The sequence below is a fragment of the Enhydra lutris genome, unplaced genomic scaffold (assembly GCF_002288905.1).
Source record: "Enhydra lutris kenyoni isolate GAN:26980312 unplaced genomic scaffold, ASM228890v2 scaffoldscaffold63, whole genome shotgun sequence".
Lineage (NCBI taxonomy): Eukaryota > Metazoa > Chordata > Mammalia > Carnivora > Mustelidae > Enhydra > Enhydra lutris.
The window spans coordinates 4,696,453-4,718,993 of NW_019154147.1; the positions used below are offsets into that span (position 1 = coordinate 4,696,453).

The window sequence follows — 22,541 nt, forward strand, 5'->3', positions numbered from 1 at the left end:
TCCTTTCTCCGAAGAGGACTTCGGCTGATTCCCCATTTGCTTAAATTGGCGTGTGCACCTGTGTGCTACTTTCTTCTGCACTTCCCATAATTGGTCCCACAGTTGAGCACATGGCCACGTTTTTGTGGATAAAGGCTTTCAACCCTTTTGTTGGAGTCTCTAGGGCTACCTTTGGTAATTAAATTGTTCAGTCGTTTTGTTCTTACTCAAATTGCTTTCGTTAGTTCCTTCTAGATTCTTAGAAGACTCTGGAGATTCAGAATGGGGATGTATTTGGAAGATATTTGAAATGGTAGACACACAATAGGGCGCATGTATGATACTCTTTTAAAAAAAGAAAAGTGACTATATCTGGGAAGAAAAGCCCTGTAATTGGATAGTTCTGAGGACCCGACACATTCCTTGGAATGCAAAGGACCTGCTTATTGATTCTGTAGTTCTTTAAGGGGGGACGCTTTCAAAATTTGATTTGAGGACTTGAAATTGAAATGAAAGTAAAGCTTTGCCTGAGGGGTGGGATTTCCTGAACAAAGGGCTTCCCCAGAGCCCAGTCTTGAATGCTCCCCACTGCTCCTAACCTAAAGGCAAACTCCTCTGTAAGGGATGCTTTTCATTACTTCAGTAATAAAATAATCCATCGTGAGTTCTTGGGATCAATCTGGAATCTTGCTATAAAATTGTTGAGTATATTTATATGGTAAGAGGAGCGACAGATGATTATTTGCTCCTGCAGACTTTACTGAAGCTGGGTCTTTCCCCCTGCGCCTGCTGTACATAGGTGGTCTCTTCTCAGAAGACTTCCTCTGTTATCTCAGGTTCCTGTTCTTTCCACGTATCCCTGGCTTTGATTTTGGGGTTTAGGCCTGAATGCAGAATCTCTTATCAGAGCATTCACTTTCTAGAGTGGCAGATAGTTTCCTCAGTCAGCAGTTCTAGCAACAACTGTCCCTGACAATGTCATGACAACTGATGGGATCCTGGGGAGTTGGGTTGAGGGTGGAGGCCAGGACTTGTGACTTTAATTCCTGGGACCTCAGGTGTCACCAGAGGGTCATCTCAATTTCTAACAGGCCCTGGGCACATGTTGCATTGGAATCCTGTGTTTATTTTGGTAAAATTTACATTTACCTACTCTCAAAGAAAAGGAATGTGGAGGGAAAGGGACTCTTACTCTGAGGAAAGGTGGATACGCTACATTTTGAACTGTGAACAAAGCATTTTTTTTTTAAAGAAAGATTTTATTTTTTTTATTTTTAAAGATTTTATTGATTTATTTGAGAGAAAACACAAGAGGGGGGAGGGTCAGTGGGAGAAGCAGGCTCCCCACTGAGCAGGGACTCCAGGATCATGACCTGAGCTGAAGGCAGACACTTAACAAACTGAGCCACCCAGGTGCCCCGAACAAAGCATTTCTTTGATGAACACTCTTCCTCCTTTACCTTCCTCATGGACTTGATTTAATGCCTTTGCTTAGTGGAGACCTGGGACTTTTTCCGTGGTTCAGAGATCTACCCGAGCAGGTGGGATGCAGGACTGACTAGCATCACCTGGTAAGTTGCAAAGCAGTTTATCAGGAACTGTGCAAAAGAAGGTAGATTCAAAATGGATAGTGTGAATTTCATTTCCCTTAGTCTTAGAAGGAACTTCAGATCTTATTTTTAAACTGAGGACCTTGTAAATTTTACCACAGTGTGCAAAATTTGAAAACTTAATGCAGCTAAAGTGAAACTTAAATTGCACTTCTCTGGCTTGCACTCCAGCTTTTATTCATGAATAGCTGGAGTGCTCTTTGGCAGGTTGGTTCTGTTAAGGACATATTTGGGCACCTCTCAACCCCCCTTGGAAGGTAGTTAATCAGAGATAAGGTGAGGTCTCCCCCTCAATCTCCTCACTCCAGTTAAAACTCCAGAGAGTGGAGGCAATAAATAAGCCATTAAAAACAATTGCAGCAAATACAATGATTGTTTTTAGACACGTGGGATTTAAATCTTTAGTAAATTACTGTGCTTTAAAAATTGCAGAAACAAGGGGCGCTTGGGTGACTCAGTGGGTTAAAGCCTCTGCCTTCAGCCCAGGTCATGATCTCAGGGTCCCGGGATCCAGTCCCACATCCGGCTCCCTGCTCAGCCGGGAGCCTGCCTCCCCCCTCTCTCTCTGCCTGCCTCTCTGCCTGCTTGTGATCTCTGTATGTCAAATAAATAAATAAAGTCTTTAAAAAAATTGCAGTAACAAGAAAGCAATTAAAAGATCATATCCGGGGTGCCTGGGTGGCTCAATGGGTTAAGCCTCTGACTTTGGCTCAGGTCGTGATCTCAGATCGAGTCCCACATTGGGCTCCCTGCTGAGCAGGGAGCCTGCCTCCCCCTTCTCTCTCTGCCTGCCTCTGCCTACTTGTGATCGCTCTCTCTCTCTCTCTCTCTGTCAAATAAATAAATAAAATATAAAACAAACAAACAAACATGGGGCACCTGGGTGGCTCAGTCGGTTAAGTGTTTCCCTTGGCTCAGGTCATGTTCTCGGGGTCCTGGGATAGAGTCCTGTAGGCTCCCTGCTTGGCGGGGAGTCTGCTGCTCCCTCTGCCCACACCCCGCTCGTGCACATGCTATCTCTCTCTCACTCAAGTAAAATCTTTTAATTAAAAAAATAAAAGATCATATTTGATCAGAAAGTGAAATTGTTTTTTCCCAAAGTCCCTCTCAATTTTTAGGGGAAACTTGGCTAAGACAGCTGCTCATCCACAGTCCAGCCAAGGTGTGGTCTTGTTTCCACAGCAGCCTGTGAACTCTCTTAGGGTCTGAGGAAGTGACAGTACAGGTGGTTACTGGAGAAACGAAAAATCAACGGTCAGCAGGTGATGGTTCCCTGATGGGTACGAAAGCAGTGAAACCACTGGTGTGCAACTATTAATCATGAGTGTCAGCTTTTTTTTCTTCCTTAAAGTAATTTAAAAATTATTAGTGAATTCATCCTCTCTTTGTTTCTTGGGAGTAAATAGAGATAGGTAATTGTCCTTCTGATAGTGACACTGTGGCTCTGAAGTGCTAGGACTTTTCTGCAGCCATAATATGAGTTAGACCTGAGTAAGGTTTAGGAGAAGGTCAAGTTCATGGATATGTAAATCCATTTCCTTGTAATTCTGCTTTGTCCAAAAAGAGTTGGCTTGGCCACAGCCCTGACTATGCCTAATCTCTTGGGTTTCCCTCTGGCTCTGGAAATACAGAGATACAGAAGAGTTGAAATAGATTAAATACAGAACAGTAAAAAACGATGTGACCAAAGTCACACCATAGGCACAGTGTTTGTTTAAATATATATGGCACAGGTGGGCGTGAGTGAGTGGGGAGGGGCAGAGGGAGAAGGAGAGAGAGTCTTAAGCTGCCTCTGCATGGAGCCAGACACAGGGCTTGATCTCATGACTCTGAGATAACAGCCTAAGCTGAAACAAGGGGTTGGATGCTCAACCGACTGTACTACCCAAGCTCCCTGAAAGCATATTTTTATATTGGATGTTTTGTAAACATGTTTCAGTGATTCAGGGTATTAACGGAATCTTGATTCTCTACTTCTATCAGAAATCTCTCCCATTTTCGTATCAGAACAGACATAGGGTAGTCTGATGGGGAAAAAGGAAGTGGAACCCAAATTCTAGAGTTCCGGATAAGGGATGTAGTTCTCAGTTTAAAAGACCATCTTTGTCAGTCCCCAGCTGACTGCGTGTCTCTCTGTTTACCCTCTGCTTCAGTCTGTCCCCTAACCCCATAGCTCCTGTTGGTGACACAATTTCACTTCATAACACATCAATCTTTCCTGCTCATTTTTCTCACTTTCTTTGCCTCCTTTATTCATCCTTACTTTTTTATTTTTTTAACCTTTTCTTTCTTCCTCTTCTGTGAAAGCTTTCAGGATGTCTTGTAATGGTGGCTTTCCCTGGTTCTGCTGTGACACTCAAGACAAATGGGCTTTTCACTCCTGGCCTAAATCGTGCAGGATGCAGTTGACTTTTTCCTCTTAAGGACCTTCGGGGGAGACTCTGGCTCAGTTTCTCAGGGCATAGGGTAGAGGACCACAGATAACCAACCTGGATCATTCTCAAAGCATTAAAAAAGAGAAGTTCACAAGAATGTTTTCCCCTTCTTACAGGAGCATTAGTAAATTAGAACACATTAGTAAGCTTACTGAATATATATGTTAAGGAAATATTCGTATATGGGATTTTTCTTTAGTGACCTGCCACTGTGATGTGAAAGAATTTCATAGAGAAAGATCTGGTCTTCACATATAAATAAAAGCCACCTTCAAAAACTTTCATGTCTTTGAAAATATATGTTCGGTTTATATTTAATTCTTCTTACTAAGTAGTAGATCAAATGGGCAATGAATCTTTATGATTTTTGCATATTCTCTTATTAATGACATTATTCATATATTTAATTCTCACTAGGATGGAATTTCTCCCTGAGCTCCTGGGTCTTTTTTTTTTTTTTAAGATTTTATTTATTTATTTGACAGAGATCACAAGTAGGCAGAGAGGCAGGCAGAGAGAGAGAGTGGGGGAAGCAGGCTCCCTGCTGAGCAAAGAGCCTGATGCAGGGCTCGATCCCAGGACTCTGGGATCATGACCCAAGCCAAGGCAGAGGCTTCAACCCACTGAGCCACCCAGGAGCCCCAGGGTCTTTTTTTTTTTTTTTTTTTTTAATTAAATAGACTCTATACCCAATGTGGGACTTGAACTCATGACCCTGAGATCAAGAGTGGCATATCCACAGAGCCAGCCAAGCACCTCTGAGCTTCTGAGTCTTGAATGTATAAGTAGTTCCATTGATCAGAAATGTAAAAGGTTCACAGATAATGTTGCAAAGAGAAACGAACCAGAGGCCTCTTCCTAAAAGCATAAGTAAATAGAAGCTTAAGCCTTGGATGACCCCACAGAATACTAATAGCAAAGAAATTCTAGCTTTCTGTTAAGGCCATGGGAGCTTCTCACGGCAGCCACGTTCCACAAAAGGCCCTCTCATCACCTAGGCGTGGGCTGGGGTAAAAAAAGAAAGAAGAGTGGGTGCACATGTATACACAGACTGATAGGTAAGGCCTCATGGGCCAGGGAGCATGTATGGGGTCACATAGCTGGTACGTGGCAGACTGGGACTTGAACCCCAGTTTGTTACTGTCCCAGTACTATTTAAACCATTCCACTTGCCATCACTTTGCCACTGTGTTTTCCTAATTTTTCATTAAACCTCTGTTTCATTTTCCCATTTTGGACCCGCTCAAAGGTGTCAGCTCTTGGCAAACATTCCTTAATTAGAATAGTTCTCAGTTGTATAATATTTCAGAATTTATGAAGTGTGTGTCCTGTGATGTCTCCTTCTCTCCTGAGAGACCACATGAGCTTAAGAAGGTAAGGCTAATCCTGTTAGAACTGTGTCAGGCCTTAAGTTCCCATTTTCCTGATCTCTGGTTCCTTCTTTGCTGTGAACATTCCCAACCCACAGACCAGCCAGGTGTGGCCCCCAGGCAGCCACATACTCAAGGCACTGATGCGTCTTTCCCTTCCTTGTGTATTTATAAGGCCTATTGGTTTTTGACAGCGATCTGCCAGTTATTGATGAAGTAATTAGCTTGCAGGTCCGGTTCCATGGCCCCTGCCCATAATGCTCTTCCTTGGATGGTTGAGTCTCCCTGGGATTTCCAGCAGTCTGTTTACAAAGCCAGGGTATTTGGAAAATTGGGGAGCTCACAAGTACAGTGCAAGATAGGTAAGGTATGTTCAGTGTCCCTCACTGCAGTAGATAAACTACCTAGGCAGAAAGCTCATACTCTTGATACTCAAGTGCTGATCTGGGCCAGTGTCAGATAGGAAGTTTCTTTTTAAAGCTTCAGTTAATTTAGCTTCCAGTTCTGCTTAGTCACTTTCATGCAGTTATCCCAACCAACAAACATCTATTGAATATTTATTACAGTAAGCACTGAGGCCTCAGTTTTTACATCTGGAAAGGATACGGGTTAGTGCCTTGAGGATTAGAGGTGACCCACTGTGCTGTGCAGGTGGTTAGTGAGTGAGAACTGCTGGGTGGTAAGAGGTTGGAGCTGGCTGGTTTGAGCCAGTTCATGGTGGCCAAGGCTAAAACCTCTCACAAATTCCCTCACCCCCAGGCAGCGAGATTAGGGGAAAAACCTGCAGTTGCGGCACTAATGGCCTCAGCAACCTTCATTCCCACTTCAGACCTGTCGGTGACCTCTTGTTACTGTTCTCCCCAGGCGCCGGATCCTTTTCTGACCTGAGCTGCAGGAAGACAGGCACCCCAGAACCCACAACTTTAAATACCCGTTCAGCCTTTTTCCCTTTACCTCTTTGTGAATGGGCCCTTGTTAGCTTGGTCTGCTAGCTTGGGAACTCGGGGCTTCTTTCTCCCTTGTCATATGTGTCCAGGGGATCACTAAATACGATTGAGTCAGTTTGAACTTCTCACAGATCTGTTCCTTCTGACCATTTCCACTGTCTGTGCCTTAGTTCTTTCATTTCTCATTTGTGTTCTAGAATAACCTAACTGCTGTGAGGAGAGGAAAAACCTTTCCCTCTATTCTCTTAAGTTCTGCAACTTAACTGCAAATTAAAGAGCCTGCAAATTAAACTGACAAAAGGTGGATTAACAAGAGAAAACCACATTTAATTATGTACTAATGCATGAGAGTTCACCGAAAGTACAATTTAGGTGTTTAGAGGGGTGTCTGGCTGGCTCAGTTGGAAGAGCATGTGACTCTTGATCTCCTGCTGGGAGTAGAACTTACTCAAATAAATAAACTTAAAAAAAAAAAAAGAGGTGCTTAGATTTCTGGCTTTATTACTATCTTAATAGAGGATAAGGAGGGGATGGGGGTCAGTTCTGGGAGAATGAGTGACTTCTTGGAAGGGAGTTGGGGAAAGGGCATTTATGGAAAAACAAATGACTTTTTGGAAAGATAAATGAGCCCACAGGAGAACAGCTGGGAGGTAGGAGAGTTTGGGAACCACATCTGTTTGGGTGTGGTGCCAACTTTTCTTCTGTCTCTTCACCCAAGAGAAGATGAGAGTTGCTTTTAAGAAGGAGATTTATGGCAATTGAGTTCTTTTGGGAGGCTCTGCTTTAGGGAAATAAGGGACTTCAGTATCTTTGGCTCAGTATACTTTTTATGGCACAGTGACTTATTCTAGACCCCTTCACTATCTCCCCACTGACCCCCCTCTAGGGGGTCTATTTCTGGAGTAAACCTCTTGAAGTGTAAATCTGATCATGTTAGTCTCCCCTTAAAATCCTTAGTGATTCCCTCATGGCTTTCAAAGCAAAATCCAGACTTCCCAGCATCTCATTCATGAAGTAGCAGAGTCTAGTAGTGGTTGACAAAATATTTTTGACCATGGTCCACAATAAAAAATGTGTTTATATTGTGAACCAGCGCCACATATGTGTAAGTAAACTTGGAAGAGTTTCGCTAGCAGTATATACTCCTAATATACATGATGTACTCTGGTATTTCCCAGTCAATTCTGTTTTCTTTGTTGCAGTTTTTGTTTGCTGGGAGCTAATAGACTTCTCTATCAACAAAGCTATTCAAAGATATTTATTGGACTCATGCCACATGCTTTATAATTTGCCTGGGTTTATGTGGTACGGACAGTAAACAGACAAGAAGACAAATGTATAAAGTAAAAAGATAGTTTTGTATAGTGATAAGTATTTTTTCTTTAAGATTTATTTATATGAGGGGTGCCTGGGTGGCTCAGTGGGTTAAGCCTCTGCCTTCGGCTCAGGTCATGATCTCAGGGTCCTGGGATCGAGCCCCACATCTGGATCTCTGCTCATCGGGGAGCCTTCTTCCCCCTTTCCCTCTGCCTGCCTCTCTACCTACTTGTGATCTCTCTCTCTGTGTCAAATAAATAAATAAAATCTTTAAAAAACAAAAAAAGATTTATTTACATGAGGGAGAGAGGGAGAGTGGGCAGAAGGAGGGGCAGAGGGAGAGAATCTTAAGCACATTGCCCAGTCACCCAGGAGCCCAAATGTTGTGCTCAATCTCATGACCCTGAGACCATGACCTGAGCCAAAATCAAGAGTTGGTGGCTTAACCAACTGAGCCATCCAGGTGCTCCCAGTGATAAGTACTATTGAGACACAGGGTTGGGGCACCTGGGTGGCTCAGTCTTTAAGCACCTGCCTTTGGCTCAGGTCATGATCCCAGGGTCCTGGGATCCCTCATCGGGCTCCCTGCTGGGCGGGAAGCCTGCTTCTCCTTCTCCCATTACCCCTGCTTGTGTTCCCTGTCTGTCAAATAAATAAATCCTAAAAAAAAAAAAAAAAAAAAAAAAAAAAAAAAAGACACAGGGTTGTCAGGAAGTGATGGGGTCTGATTCAGCTGAGAGGAGGTAAAATTGCTGCTGGGATGAGTGGGAAGAAAGCTAAGGGAGGCCTTTCAGGTGGAGGGAGTTGGATGTCCAGGGTGAGGAACCGGAAGGCCAGTGTGGTTACAGGATAGGGAACTAGTAGGGAGGATGAACAGGGCACAGGATGAGAGGGTGGCCCATGTAGGGACTTTGCAGAAAGAAGGTGTTTGGATTTTATTCTAAATGCTGTGGGAAGGAAGTCACTAGACAGTATGCAGCCTTTTCTTGTCTTTAAACTACATTCCTTAAACTCCCGGAAAGCCAGAATCTCTTCCTGGCACAACCTTTCCTTCATTCATCTCTTTCCACCTCCTTTTCTATAAGAACTCAGCTTTTTCTCCAGGGAGTCCTCTCTCTGAGCCCGTGAACACCTCTGTAACAGTACACTGTAATTGTCAGGGGTTTTTTGTCTGTTTTCTCCTCTAATCACTAAGGAATGAATCTTTCTTTGTGTCTGCAGCCTGTGTCTCAGCCCCCTGTAACACTTGGCAGAGGATCAGGGCACCTTTATGAAACTGAACAAATGGCCCTCTGGTAAATTTCACCTCTCCCAGCAACTTCCTCCACTCCCGCTGACACTTTTAAAGGGCCTTCCCTGGGATTCCATCTCCAGGCCCAAGTCCTGTGGTTCCTTTGTGATCTAAAAGCGTTAGCCCTTAGCTTGTAGCACTCATCCTTTATTCTCTTCTTTTCATCTTTCTCAGGATATTCTTTTTTTTTTTTTTAAAGATTTTATTTACTTATTTGACAGAGAGATCACAAGTAGGCAAAGAGACAGGCAGAGAGAAAGGAGGAAGCAGGCTCCCCGCTGAGCAGAGAGCCCGACTCGGAACTCGATCCCAGGACCCTGGGATCATGTGGAACTCGATCCCAGGACCCTGGGATCAAGGCAGAGGCTTAACCCACTGAGCCACCCAGGCGCCCTCTCAGGATATTCTTGAGCGAGCGGTGATGCATGGGGAAAGTTTAGTGGGGAGAGCCAGGTGGCCAGGAGGCTAGCTGGGTGCTGCATTTCCTGATGTGTGTTCCCTGCTATCACTCCCAGAGGGTGAGAGCCTCTGGGAAACCCCACAGGGTTTCAGAAGCAGAGATACTTAAGGGGAGGTGGGAGATGATAAGAGGAGAGATTTTTTTATTTTTTTTTAAGATTTTTTATTTATTTATTTGACAGACGGAGATCACAAGTAGGCAGAGAGGCAGGCAGCAGCAGAGAGCCTGATGTGGGGCTCGATCCCAGGACCCTGGGATCATGACCCAAGCTGAAGGCAGAGGCTATAACCCACTGAGCCACATAGGCACCCCGAGATTTTTTTTTAATATACATGATCTATATCAGACCCTAAAGCCCTATCATGCTTGAAAGCAATGGCAAATCAATTTTTCCTTTATTTTATTTATTTTCTAAAGTAATCTCTACACCCACCATGGGGCTCGAACTCATGACCCCAAGATCAAGACTCACATGCTCTACTGACTGAGCTAGCCAGGGGCCCCAAAGGAGGGATTTTTTTTTTTTTTTTCCAAAGGAGGGATTTTTTGTGAGCAGTCCTCTGTGATATAAGAAACTGGTCCATAGCAGTGGTCAACAAAGTTTTTTTGACTGTGGATCACATACCAAATACACTTAAGTTGTGAACCAGGATCACATAGGCCTAAGTAAATCTAAAAGAGTTTCGCTAGCAGTATGTACTCTTACTACGCATGGTGTTCTCTGGTATTTCCTAGTCTCTTACGTTTTCTGTGTTGCAGTTTTGTTGAATGTCATCTAATTGTTGGCTAAGGCTCTATGTGAGGACTCCACCATGTATTAGCCCTGTGACCTTGGGCATGTTCCTTCCCCCAGATTGCTCAGGTGCAAAACAGACTTGTACCTCCTCATTGCCGGGAGGATGGGGGGTGTGCGGGGAGGAGGAGGGGGTCCAAGTTTGCAGAAATGTCTAGCAAGGTACCTGGCATGTGTCCATACCAGCTAAATGTAAAATGCATCTTCCTGGGTCTGAGGGGACTCCGCGGAGTTGATGGTACCCTCGCCGATCTGGCCTCCCATTGCCCATCACTTTACTGTTGGTGGCCAATGCTTGAACTTGGCAGGGAGAAGGTAAACACTTCGAACTGTGTGTATACATTGTAGCGGCATGTGCTTCTCACTTCCCAGCTAGTCTGTGTATGTAAACTAGCACATACACTACCTCCTCTCTACCCGGTGACCTTCCATCACCTCCCACTCTCCCAGGAGGAGGAGGGGGTCCACCCTCTGAGGCACGAGCATGCATGGCCAGACCACGCCGACACTTTTGCAGACCCTGATGAAGGGAAGTTAAAATCTACACTGATCTCCAGTAGTAAGAAGTAAAAACATGTATAAACACTTAAATATTTTTGTGCTTATATATCATTTAAAGTAGACTTTTGCTTCCTTTGATTGGATGGAGTGTTGCACAGCAGAAACAGAAGGCATAGACTCTGGGATGGGCCAGCCCTCACCTTTGAATGTTGACCTTCCTGAGCTTGTAATTTCTTTACCTGTGAAATGGAGATAATACTGTGTATTCCTGAAAGAGTTGAATGGGGTGAAGTGTGGTGAGTGCCTAGTACAGGACTTGGCATATGGAAGGTACCTTTGTATGTGGTTGTTGAGTTTGAGTGCATGTTTTCCTGTTCTACGAAAGGCATGGTGCCTTTGCCTAAGCTTTGAGCTCTGCTCTTCTCAGAGAGCCTCCTTCCACCACCCCCATCAACCCCATCCAAATCCTGCACTGCTTTGTCTGTGCTCATAACCCTTATAATGCACTGAGTTCCTTCCCACTCCCCATAGGCATTTCTCCTACACTTGGCATTGATCTAACACTAGTTGTTTGTGAGGCAGTAATAGAACAGCTATAGCTTTTGATATTTCCATTTTTGTCCTTGAGAACACATTTACAAATCTTTTTTGTCAGGTGCTCTTTTTAATTTTTATTTTTATTTACTTTAAATTTTTTGTTTAAAGATTTTATTTATTTATTTGACAGAGAGAAAGAGGGAGAGAGCACAAGCAGGGGGGTGGCAGGCAGAGGGAGAGAGAGAAGCAGACTCCCTGTTGAGCAGGGAGCCCAATGCGGGGCTCGATCCCAGAACCCTGGGATTATGACCTGAACAGAAGGCAGATGCTTAACCGACTGAGCCACCAGGAGCCCTGAGAATACATTTATTTTTTATTTTTTATTTTTATTTTTATTTTTACTTTATTTATTTTTTAAAAGATTTTATTTATTTATTTGACAGACAGATCACAGGTAGGCAGAGAGGCAGGCAGAGAGAGAGGGGAAGCAGGCTCCCTGCTGAGCAGAGAGCCCTATTCGGGGCTCAATCCCAGGACCCGAGCTGAAGGCAGAGGCCCTAACCCACGGAGCCACCCAGGTGCCCCGTGAATACATTTTTTTTTTAAAGTGCTGTATTGAGGGGGCTCCTGGATGGCTCAGTCAGTTAAACCACCAACTCTTGGTTTTGGTTCAGGGTCCTGGGATAGAGCCCTGTGTCAGGCTCCATACTTGGTGAGGTCTGCTTGAGAATTTCTATCCCTTTCCCTCTGCCCCTCTCCCCTCTTGCATGCTCTCTGTCTACCTAACTAAATAAATCTTTTTTTTAGAAGCTGTACTGAGGTATAGTTAACGTAAAATTAAGTACACTTATTTGATAAGTTTTGACATATGCATTCACCTGTGAAACCATCACCGTAGCCAAGAACATACACATTACCCCTAAAAGTTTTCTTATACACCATCAAGGTCCGCCTTCTCACTACCTCTTGCCATTTCCCAGGCAACCACAGATCTGCTACTTGTCACTATAGATGAGTCTACAGTTTTTAGAACTTTATGTAAATTGAATCACAGAGTATATGTCTTTTTCAGCTGGCATCTTTCACTCAGCATAATCATTTTGATATGCACCCATGTTATATGTGTCAACAGTTTATTTTTATTGCTGAGATGCACTGTAATTTATTTATCCATTCACCTGCTGATGGACATTTGGGTTTCTTTCTTTCTTTCTTTTTTAAGATTTTATTTATTTATTTGACAGAGAGACAGCAAGAGAGGGAATACAAGCAGGGGAACTTGGGGAGGAAGAAGCAGGCCTCCTGGGGAGCAAAGAGCCCAATGCAGGGCTCGATCCCAGGACCCTGAGATCATGACCTGAGCCAAAGGCAGAGGCTTAACCACTGAGCCACCCAGGCGCCCTGGACATTTGGGTTGTTAACAGTCTTCGACTATTACAAATAAAATTGCTATGAGCCTTTGTATGGACATATACTTTCATTTCTTTTAGGTAAATATATGGCTGCAGAATGGTTGGGATAATATAATACATGTTTAATTTTTCTTTTTTTTAAGATTGTATTTATTTATTTGTCAGAGAGAGAGAGAGAGCGAGCACAGGCAGAGTGGCAGGCAGAGGCAGAGGGAGAAGCAGGCTCCCCGCCAAGCAAGGAGCCCGATCTTGGACTTGATCGTAGGACGCTGGGATCATGACCTGAGCTGAAGGCAGCTGCTTAACCGACTGAGCCACCCAGGCATCCCTACATGTTTAACTTCTTAAGAAACCGTGAAACTGTTTTCTAAAATGGCTATACCGTTCTACTTTTCCACAAGCAATATGAGAGTTCTAGTAACTCCACATCCTCATCAACACTTGTTACTGTGTTCTTAATTTTAGCCATCTTAACTGTGTACGCAATAATACCTCATTGTGGTTTTGATTTACATTTCCTTGATGACTGGTGATGGGCTGAGCATCTTTTCATGTATGGATTTACCTTCCATAAGTCTTCTTGGTGAATTGTCTGTTCAAATCTTTTCTCTCCCACCTTTCCAGAAATTGAATTTTGTTTTCTAATTAATGGGTTTTTAGAGTTCCTTACATATTCCACAAATCCTTTATCAGATCTATGATTTGCAAATATTTTCTTTTGACCTATGGCTTGCCCTTTTTATTATTTTAATGGTGTCATTTGAAGAGCAGAAGTTTTTATTTTAATAAAGTCCAATTTGTCAAATTGGGGGGAGGGTGTTATAGTTAAGAGATCTTTGCCTAACCCAAGGTCATAAATATTTTCTCCTAGAAATTGCATAGTTTTAGGCCTTAAATTAGGTCTATGATCTATTTTTTAGTTAATTTTTGTATTTGGTATGAGATGTGGTTTGAATTTTTTTTTTTTTTTTTGCACATGGATATCCACTTGTTTTAGCACCATTTGAGAAAAATGACTATCCTTTCTCCATGGAGTTGGCTTTTCATCTTCATCTTTGTCAAATCTCAGTTGTCCTTGTATATATGACTCCTTATTCTATTCGCATGATCTGTTTGTCTATCTTTGTGCCCATACCACATTATCTAGACTGGATTTTAAGTTTCTCCATGATGGGAACCATGTTTTGCGTATCTTCTTGTCCAACCAACCTTACCAATTGGCTACTTTGAGTATAGTAATCAATATAATTATTGTATTGAAAAAACAGAAACCTTGCAACAACCACTTAACAAGCAAATGTGGAGTTGAAATCACAATTTAAAGAGTATCTAATGTTTTGAAATATTTCTGTGTTTGCTTTGACTCCCTATACATTAAACATTTTTCAAAACTAATTTTAAATGTGTGTGTGTATGTGTGTGTGTGTGTGTGTGTATAATCACACACATAAATATATGTTTTCTTTTTAAAATTAAAGCCACGGGGGTCCCTGGCTGGCTCAGTCAAAGCAGCATATGTCTCTTGATCTGGGAGTTATGAGTTTGAGCCCCACGTTGGGTATAAAAATTACTAAAAAAAAAAACTTAAAAAAAAAATTAAAGCCAAAATCCCTTTGGTGATTCCCCCAAATCTTTCACCCATGCATTCTTTGTTTGCTGTGCACCCTTCTGGACCCCTTTCTAATGTACTTTTACAAGTATTTATATTTTCTACTGGTTTGAGATAGTTATTCCTGATGTCACTTTAACCTTTTTCTCATAATTTCCAGCAGTGTATCCCTTTGGATTACATTCTGAGAGGATTTGATGTTCGGGTTCACTATTGCCTTCTTTATCTGTCTTTATTCTGTTTTTAAATCCATGTATCTAACCCACACACACACACAATTATATTTTTATTTCTAAGATCTCTAAGGCCATTTTTTCATGGTTGCTCTTATTCTGAAACTGTCTGTTCTTGTTTTATGGTTATCACATTTTCTCTGAATATTTTATGTTATTTTATTTTATTTTAAAGATTTTATTTATTTGTTTGATAGAGCAAAACAGTGAGAGAGGGAACACAAGCAGAGGGAGTGGGAGAGGGAGAAGCAGGCTCCTTGCAGAGCGGGGAGCCTGATGCGGGGATGCAATCCCAGGACCCTGGGATTGTGACCTGAGCCAAAGGCAGATGCTTAATGACTGAGCCACCCAAGTGCCCCCCTGTGAATATTTTAATTATACTTAACTTGAAAATTTACTCTGACTCCTTATGAACTCTGCTTCTTCAGATATATGTTTGGGTACATGGATATTAGACTTTTGAGGAAGTGTCTGGAGGGAAGATAGTACTGCTTCCCCCTGTTGAACTCCACGAACTGTAGGGAGAGTTAGGAAGGGCAGCACACTTGGAGCATTGTTGTGTGGGTGCCCCCTGTTCCTGCTGGGCATTCTGAGCCCCTGGAGCACTGCCTTCCCCCTCATACCCAAACTCCTCTAGTCACTGCTCTTACCTGAAATATGTACTGGGTGGGTGGGTGGCAGTGGTGCACAGAGTTTATCTGTTGGCTTTTCTCATTATGATTCTCCGAGTAACAGCCCTGTTTGTTGTCTTCATGTCCCTCCCTGTTTGGGCTTCTACCAGTTCTACCTTCTGTAGCAGAACCCTACCATTCCTAGTCACGGGCTGCAGGTTCCCTCTTTAATCTGACCTTTGTGTCTCTTAGGGTTTTCTCTGTGATCTGGCAACTTTGAGAGGTGGTGGTGGTTGTTTTGTTTTAAGCTCAGATATTCATGTTTATTTGTTCGTCTATTTATTTACAGTTTATACCTTTTCTGTTAACTTTTAGGGATTCGCTATGGGAGGGAAGGTTGTGACATGTTACCAGTCTGAAAATTATAAAACTGGAAGCCCTGTTTTCTTTTTTAATTTATGTTCTGCTTTTGCTAAGATTGACTTGTAATGACAGTGCTGTGAGTGAGTAGCATATAATGACTGATGAAGAAGAAGCTGCTGGTGACTTGTTTGGGTGCGTTTTTTCTAAAGAAGCATTATTGCTTCTATAGTATATCATCAGCAGATTGTTGAACTGGGTTAAGTTGAACTGGAAAAGAGTGTGTGGGTAGGGCGGGAGTAAAATGTTGCTTATAGTAGAATAGCAACAGTGCACATCTGAACCTGCTTACTTTTTTTTTTTTTAATTTTATTTATGTATTTATTTGACAGGGATCACAAGTAGGCAGAGAGGCAGGCAGAGAGCGAGGAGGAAGCAGGCTCCCTACTGAGCAGAGAGCCCGATGGAGGGCTCGATCCCAGGACCCTGGGATCATGACCTGAGCTGAAGGTAGAGGCTTTAACCCACTGAGCCACCCAGGCGCCTCGAACCTGCTTACTTTTTCTTTATTCAGTTATTGTTTTACCTGAAATTTGTGTGTTTACCAAAACCTACTGTAATTTTCAAACATCAAAATATTATATATAGGAATGAAATTCACTAAGATATCATCAGGTATTAATATGTGTTTAAGACAGTTGTAGAGACTTGGAAAAATTTATTAGTTGCAATAAGGGAAAAAAGAATTACTTTCCAGGGGCGCCTGGGTGGCTCAGTGGGTTGGGCCGCTGCCTTCGGCTCAGGTCATGATCTCAGGGTCCTGGGATCGAGCCCCGCATCGGGCTCTCTGCTCAGCAAGGAGCCTGCTTCCTCCTTTCTCTCTGCCTGCCTCTCTGCCTGCTTGTGATCTCTGTCTGTCAAATAAATAAATAAAATCTTTAAAAAAAAAAAAAAAGAATTACTTTCCAGTCACAATTGAATTAGATTGGAACCAGGGCCTGAGAAGAATGTAAGAGGGTTTGTCAGAAGGAAACTAAAAAGAAATTCATGTGCATTGGATGTGTATTTTCATTTCTTTGAATATATTCCCAGCAGTGGAATTGCTGGGCCGTATGGTGACTCAGTGTTTAACCTTCTGAGAAACTGCCACACTGTTGAAAGCACATCATTTTATGTTCTCACCAGTAGTGGATACAGGTTCTAATTACTCCATAGCCTCACCAACACTTGTTATTGTTTGTCTTTTTTATTATAACCATCCCAGTGTGTGTGAAGTGGCATCCTGTTGTGGTTTTTGACTAGTATTTTTTGGATGGCTAATAATGCAGAGCATTGTTTCATGTGCTTATTGGCCATTTTTGTATCTTTGGAGAAATGTCTCTTTAGATCTTTTGCCCGTTTTTTTTGTTGTTGTTGTTGTTAGGTTGTTTTTATTATTGAATTGTAAGAGTTCTTTATATATTCTGGATATTAGTCCCTTTCCATATATGTGATTTGCATAAGTTTTCTCCCATTCTGTGGCTTGTCATCACTTTCTTTATAATGTCCTTTGAAGCACCAATGTTTTAAATTTTGATGAAGTCCAAAATTGTTCGTTTGAGGCATAACTCAAATGAAGAAGCATCTCTTTAGGGTATAGAGAATCTGATGATCGAGACAAAGAAGACATTGCTTTGGAATGCTAAGACTGGATTTCTTCCTCTCACACTCTGCTCTAGGAAAGCTCTACTTGTCACACGCCAGATGTGCTTCTTGTGATACGGAGTTGGACAGGTTTTTCTGCCCTCTGGAATGGTGTGACAGGTAGCGAGACAGCATTTTTCAGTGTTCTGCACTTCCCAAAAGGCCCCTGAGTGAGTGGCGTGAGGTCGTCAGCAGTCTCTGTATCTGGAAGAGTGGCAGTGCCTGTGAATCATAAATCACATCTGAGGTGGAAGTGAAACTCCTCTGATTAACCACTGTGAAAGCAACTCACCCTCATTCTCGTTTTGTGGTTTCTCTAGTTCTGGACTTCAGCGATCCCTTCAGCACTGAGGTGAAGCCCAGAATCCTGCTCATGGGCCTGAGGAGAAGTGGCAAGTCATCTATTCAGAAAGTTGTTTTTCACAAAATGTCTCCCAACGAAACGCTGTTCTTGGAGAGCACAAACAAGATCTGCCGGGAAGACGTTTCCAATAGCTCCTTTGTTAATTTTCAGATTTGGGACTTCCCAGGACAGATTGACTTTTTTGACCCTACCTTTGACTATGAGATGATCTTCCGGGGAACAGGAGCGCTGATATTTGTCATCGACTCCCAGGTAAAGTTCAGTCTCGGGGTACATGGGACGGCAGGCCCCCCCCCCCCCCCCCCCCCCCCCCCCGCCCCGACACAGTCCCTCCCATGTTCATACCAGTTCCTTTGTAATGTTTTTTGTTTGTTTGTTTGTTTTCAAGAATCAGGAATAGTCCTTTATACCCAACAAGGTCTCTCAGTGGGGGCTCTCAGGGTTGCAAAGGGGAAAAGTCTCCCTCTGTGGAACCCTAATCAGTGAGCAGTGAGCACTGTCAGGGCATTGTGTATGTCTCAGCAAATCACAGAAACCTTAGAGATGGAAGGGGCCGCCATACAGGCCAAGGACAGCAACTACATGTCCCCTGCCTGCCCCCCTACTCTGGACAGACATCTGTAAAACAGCACAGGTTTTCTGCAACAAAAATATGCATATAAATCTGCATTTTAAAATGGTTACTCTTTCCTAGGAAGATAAAGTTCTAACTGTGAAGGTTTTCTTTTGAATTAAATTATTGTAATTATTAATAGTACACGATTGACAGCATAACTGTTATGTGTTTTAGAGGTAACTATTAAAAATAAAAAGTAAAAATTTGATTGTAAGTATACGTCTTAAGACAATGGATGTTTTCCCACTTAATTCACCTATGCATGCTTGAATAAGACAGAATTTGGCATAAGTTCTATTTTTGATTGTGTCAGTGTGAGCGCTGAGAAACCTTGTTCGCATAAATAAGTAGATGGATATGGGGTGAGTTTTGTTATAGCATTCGCTCAATTATTTAAACGTTTTCCAAGTTACATCCTGTAAATTGCCCAGTTTTCTATCACCAAGGCTTGTTTTTAGTAGTTTATCAGTAGACATCCTGATTGGGCTTTCCTTTAACTTTGCTGAAAGCAAAGACGTGGGGACCCCCTGACTGGTGAAGGGCCTTTGTACCCAGAAATCAGTTATTCAATTTATTAGGATACCGACTAGTCTTGTGAATTGTCTCTTTGGTCCTCTGGGCCTTTCACCTGTGAAGTGGGAGCCAGCAGTTGAAGGGGAGGAGTGGGGACGGAAGCAGCAGACTACAGGTGCATCTCAGGAACGCCCGTCTTAGGAAAGAGTACAGGGAACAGAACTGGGACAGTGACACTCTTCAAACTCTCTGTGTCCAGGCCCTCTTAGAAAGTGTCCTGGAAGCACAGCTGAGCCCGAAGGCTCTCCCAAGGGCTCTCTTTTACAGCTGTGGGGGATAAATGGCAGTGAGTCCTTCCAGGAATGCACTAAGCAGCTCTAAGTTCAGGACATGCTGTTTTCCTGAAACTGGGCCTGCAGTCAGACAGATGGGCGGAGCACACCTGCCTCTTCCAGGAGTGCCGATGGAGTTAAGGAGGCAGGGATACGTAAGCTGTTAGTAATAATGGTTCTGAGCCCGTACTTGGAAACCCCTTCTCTGAGAAGACTGCTCCTGCCTGAGCTCATCTTAAACTCATTCGGGGAACCAGGTGCCTGTTTAATACAGTAATGAAGCCTTTTCGTTCCAAGTGATTGCACTGCATAAATACTTCCAGTGTTGCTGTGGGAGTGTGGCCGTCCGGAGGAGGGGCTCGCTCTTTCTTTCCAGGTGGTGGTGTGCAGGGAAGGGACTTATTCCAGCACCGGATCTGTGAACAGCAGTGCCTCCCCTCCCCTGGGCCCATCTGGAAAAGCACGCTTGTAGACAGACACCTGCATCAGGTCCAGGTCCTGCCGCCAGTCTCTGCTTTCCTGGCTGTCCCGCTTGTACTGACCTGTTTTCTGGCCCATCTGTGGCCTTGGCAGCAGGCCCTGTCTTCCTGCCTAGGTCTGCCAGCACAGAGATGAGGGAGCTCGGGCGGACAGGAGGAGCCGAGCAGCTGGGTGCGGGCTGGGGCAGGGGAGGGAGGGTGGGGTGGCTGGCGAGCCCTTGGCAACGTCCCACTCACCTGTCTCTTCTAAGCTCCAGTGTTTTCCCTAAGTCACCGGGCTGCTGCTTCTGTAGTTGTTGAACGAGGTAGCAGCACCAGTAGCCTGACCCTCCGGTAAGGAGGTTGCAGTCAGATGACTCATCTTCCAAGACAGTGGCTTGATAAGTACTCACTTCAGTACCGTGTTGTGCTTCTATAGCAATTGGCATTTCTAGAATTCAAATGTCTAACGCAACTCTATCCTAGGTGTTTGTACTGTGGCTATACGGTGGCTAAAAAAGCTTTGCTTGCTTATTTTTAAGTTGCCACTGTAATTTGGTTTTAATTTTACCTGAACATGAAAAGCGGCCCTTCAGTTTGAGCTGGTAAATGTGTGTTTTCTTTTATTTTGTTTCTTGTGTTTGTTTTTTTATCTCCTAGCTTAAGGTCAGAGAAAGACGAACGTTTGAGAAATTTGTCTTTTTAAGTCCCACTTTTAAAAAGGGTGGAGAAACATTGTTGAGAGCTATCATTTACTGAAAAGGAGGAATAATGAAATAAGCTATTTCAGAGTCTGTGTGATACATACTTTGGCTTTGGAAGCAGACTGTAAAAAACATGTTTTCAGGGATTTTTATATGATGTAATTACAAGCACTGAAAAGAAACGTAAACTTTAGGCAGTCTTGGCAGGCACTCGAACGTCATTGCCTTTATTTCTAAACAAGGCTCTGTTGGTCTGACGCCTCATATTTTTATTTTTTCCTTGTGAATTCCTCACAAGCACAGGATTGTCAGATAAATACATCACCAAGGAGAAAATGTGTCCTCACAGAATGTTGTAAAATGAAGGAGCATGAAAGCATCCAGAGTGATTTCCTGTGAGCTACCCCCAGGCAGAGCCTACAACATGTCCCACACCCCCCAGGGCCACCCTTGGCCCCCTGAAGCCATGTCACATGGGCCTTGGGATCCACAGTGGAGGGTCGGCTTCCTCTACATTGGTGATTGTGACCTGCCTGTAATTCCTAGATCTAATTTTGGAATAGGAATGAAGGTGGTATGTTTCTCCTGTATTTTTATTTGTTGTAGAAGATAGTAACAAACACAGTGAGAAAAATCAGCCACGCCCCCTCTGTTCTAATGAAGCAAGTATTTTCTTCTTTCAGATGTTATTTTTAGTCCTGGTAGGTATGTGCCACTTCATCACTTGGTTGGTAGTCAGATAATTTTATACGCCTGGCAGGGAAGTTACAGTAATAGCTTCTAATCTTTTGAGATGGTGATACTCTCTTGACATTGGCTAGTTTTGCTCATAGACGTGTCCCCTTAACTCCCCTCTTCAGTTAAAGACATCAGCAAGGGGCGTCTGGGTGGCTCAGTGGGTTAAAGCCTCTGCCTTCGGCTCAGGTCATGATCCCAAGGTCCTGGGATAGAGTCCCGCATCGGGCTCTCTGCTCAGCAGGGAGCCTGCTTCCCCCTCTCTCTGCCTGCCTCTCTGCCTACCTGTGATCTGTCTGTCAAATAAATAAAATAAAAAATCTTAAAAAAAAAGACATAATAACAATTATATACGATAAAATGCATTTATTTTGAATGTACAGTTTAGTGAGTTTGACAAATGCATATAACTCGTAACCACTTCACAGTTAAGATGTAGAATATTTCTGCCACCCGAAAAGCTTTCTTTGTTGTCCTTTCTTAGATGGCCTCCCCCTGAATTTCAAGACATTGTAAATGAATTCTGTATGTTGTTTAGGGATACATATGTATGTAGTACTGGAGAAGGAGATGATTGAGAATAAACACTAAACTCAGGATAGTGGATACCTCTGGAGGGTTGGGGGTAGAGTGATGGGGTGGGCTGGGAGAATGGGGAGAGACACTCAGGGATTCAGTGTCTACTGTTTTTTCTTTGTTTTTTTTTTTTAAAGTTTATGTATTTAATTAATCTCTACGCCCAATGTGGTGCTTAAACTTAAGACCTCGAAATCAAGAGTCACATGCGCAGGGAGCCTGGCTGGCTCACTTGATAGAGCATGCAACTCTTGATCTCACTGTTGTGAGTTTGAGCCCCACGCTGGGTGCACAGATTACTTAAAAAAAAAAAAAAAAAAAAAAAAAGGACTTGCGAGGTCCTCCAACTGAGACAGCCATCCCTACTGTTTGATTTCTTAAACAGGAAGATGCAAAAGCAGATGTTCATCATATTATTATAAAAGTGTCATTTGTAAGGAGGAGCGAAAAATAGTATTGCATTATTTGGGTCAGTTACTCATGATCAGAGGTCAGCAAACTGTTTCTGTAGAGGGCTAGATGGTAAGTGTTTTAGGCTTTGCAGGCTGTCTGTACTATCTCCAAGGGGTCTCCTCAGAGGAACACCCCTCAACTCTGCCACTGTACCACAGAAGCAGCCATAGACGGTATGTAAATAGATGCGCGTTCCAATAAAACTTTACTTATAAACAACACACAGTGGGTCCATTTTGGCCCTTGGGCCAGGTTTGCTGACCTCTGCTCTAGACCGTGCTCTTATCTTTCCTTCTGGCTCCTTCCCCATCCTCCCAGTGACCCATATCACGTTTCCATCTCTAACTGTTCATCACAGTTCACCCAGGGACTCAAAAATCTGGGAAGAATAGTATCCCAGGGAAGGTTCTAGGTGGTAGGGGGCCATTTTGAATTCAGAAAACTGTAACGCTGGTCTTAATGACTGTCATCAGGCTACTACGTAACTGCCTACAGCTGTGTTTTTCCAGCCCTTTTCATCTCTTTGTTCATGAAACTTCAGTTTCCAAACTTGAATTCCATGAAACCAGCTCTTATTTGGGCTTTTGCAAACTATTTTGGAGGATTGTACCCACATGGTTTCCAGATTAGGAGTGAGTATGA

At 43.2% G+C, this 22,541-nt stretch overlaps 1 protein-coding gene across 1 annotated transcript in view; it reads left to right on the plus strand.

The window, feature by feature from the left end:
- The window catches only part of LOC111158818 (Ras related GTP binding D), a 38,962-nt gene that overhangs the window by 1,865 nt on the left and 14,556 nt on the right, over positions 1-22,541 (plus strand). Inside the window, exon 2 of the mRNA XM_022521088.1 lies at positions 17,469-17,764. Coding sequence (XP_022376796.1) covers positions 17,469-17,764 — 296 coding nt within the window. The remainder of the gene's footprint in view (positions 1-17,468; positions 17,765-22,541) is intronic.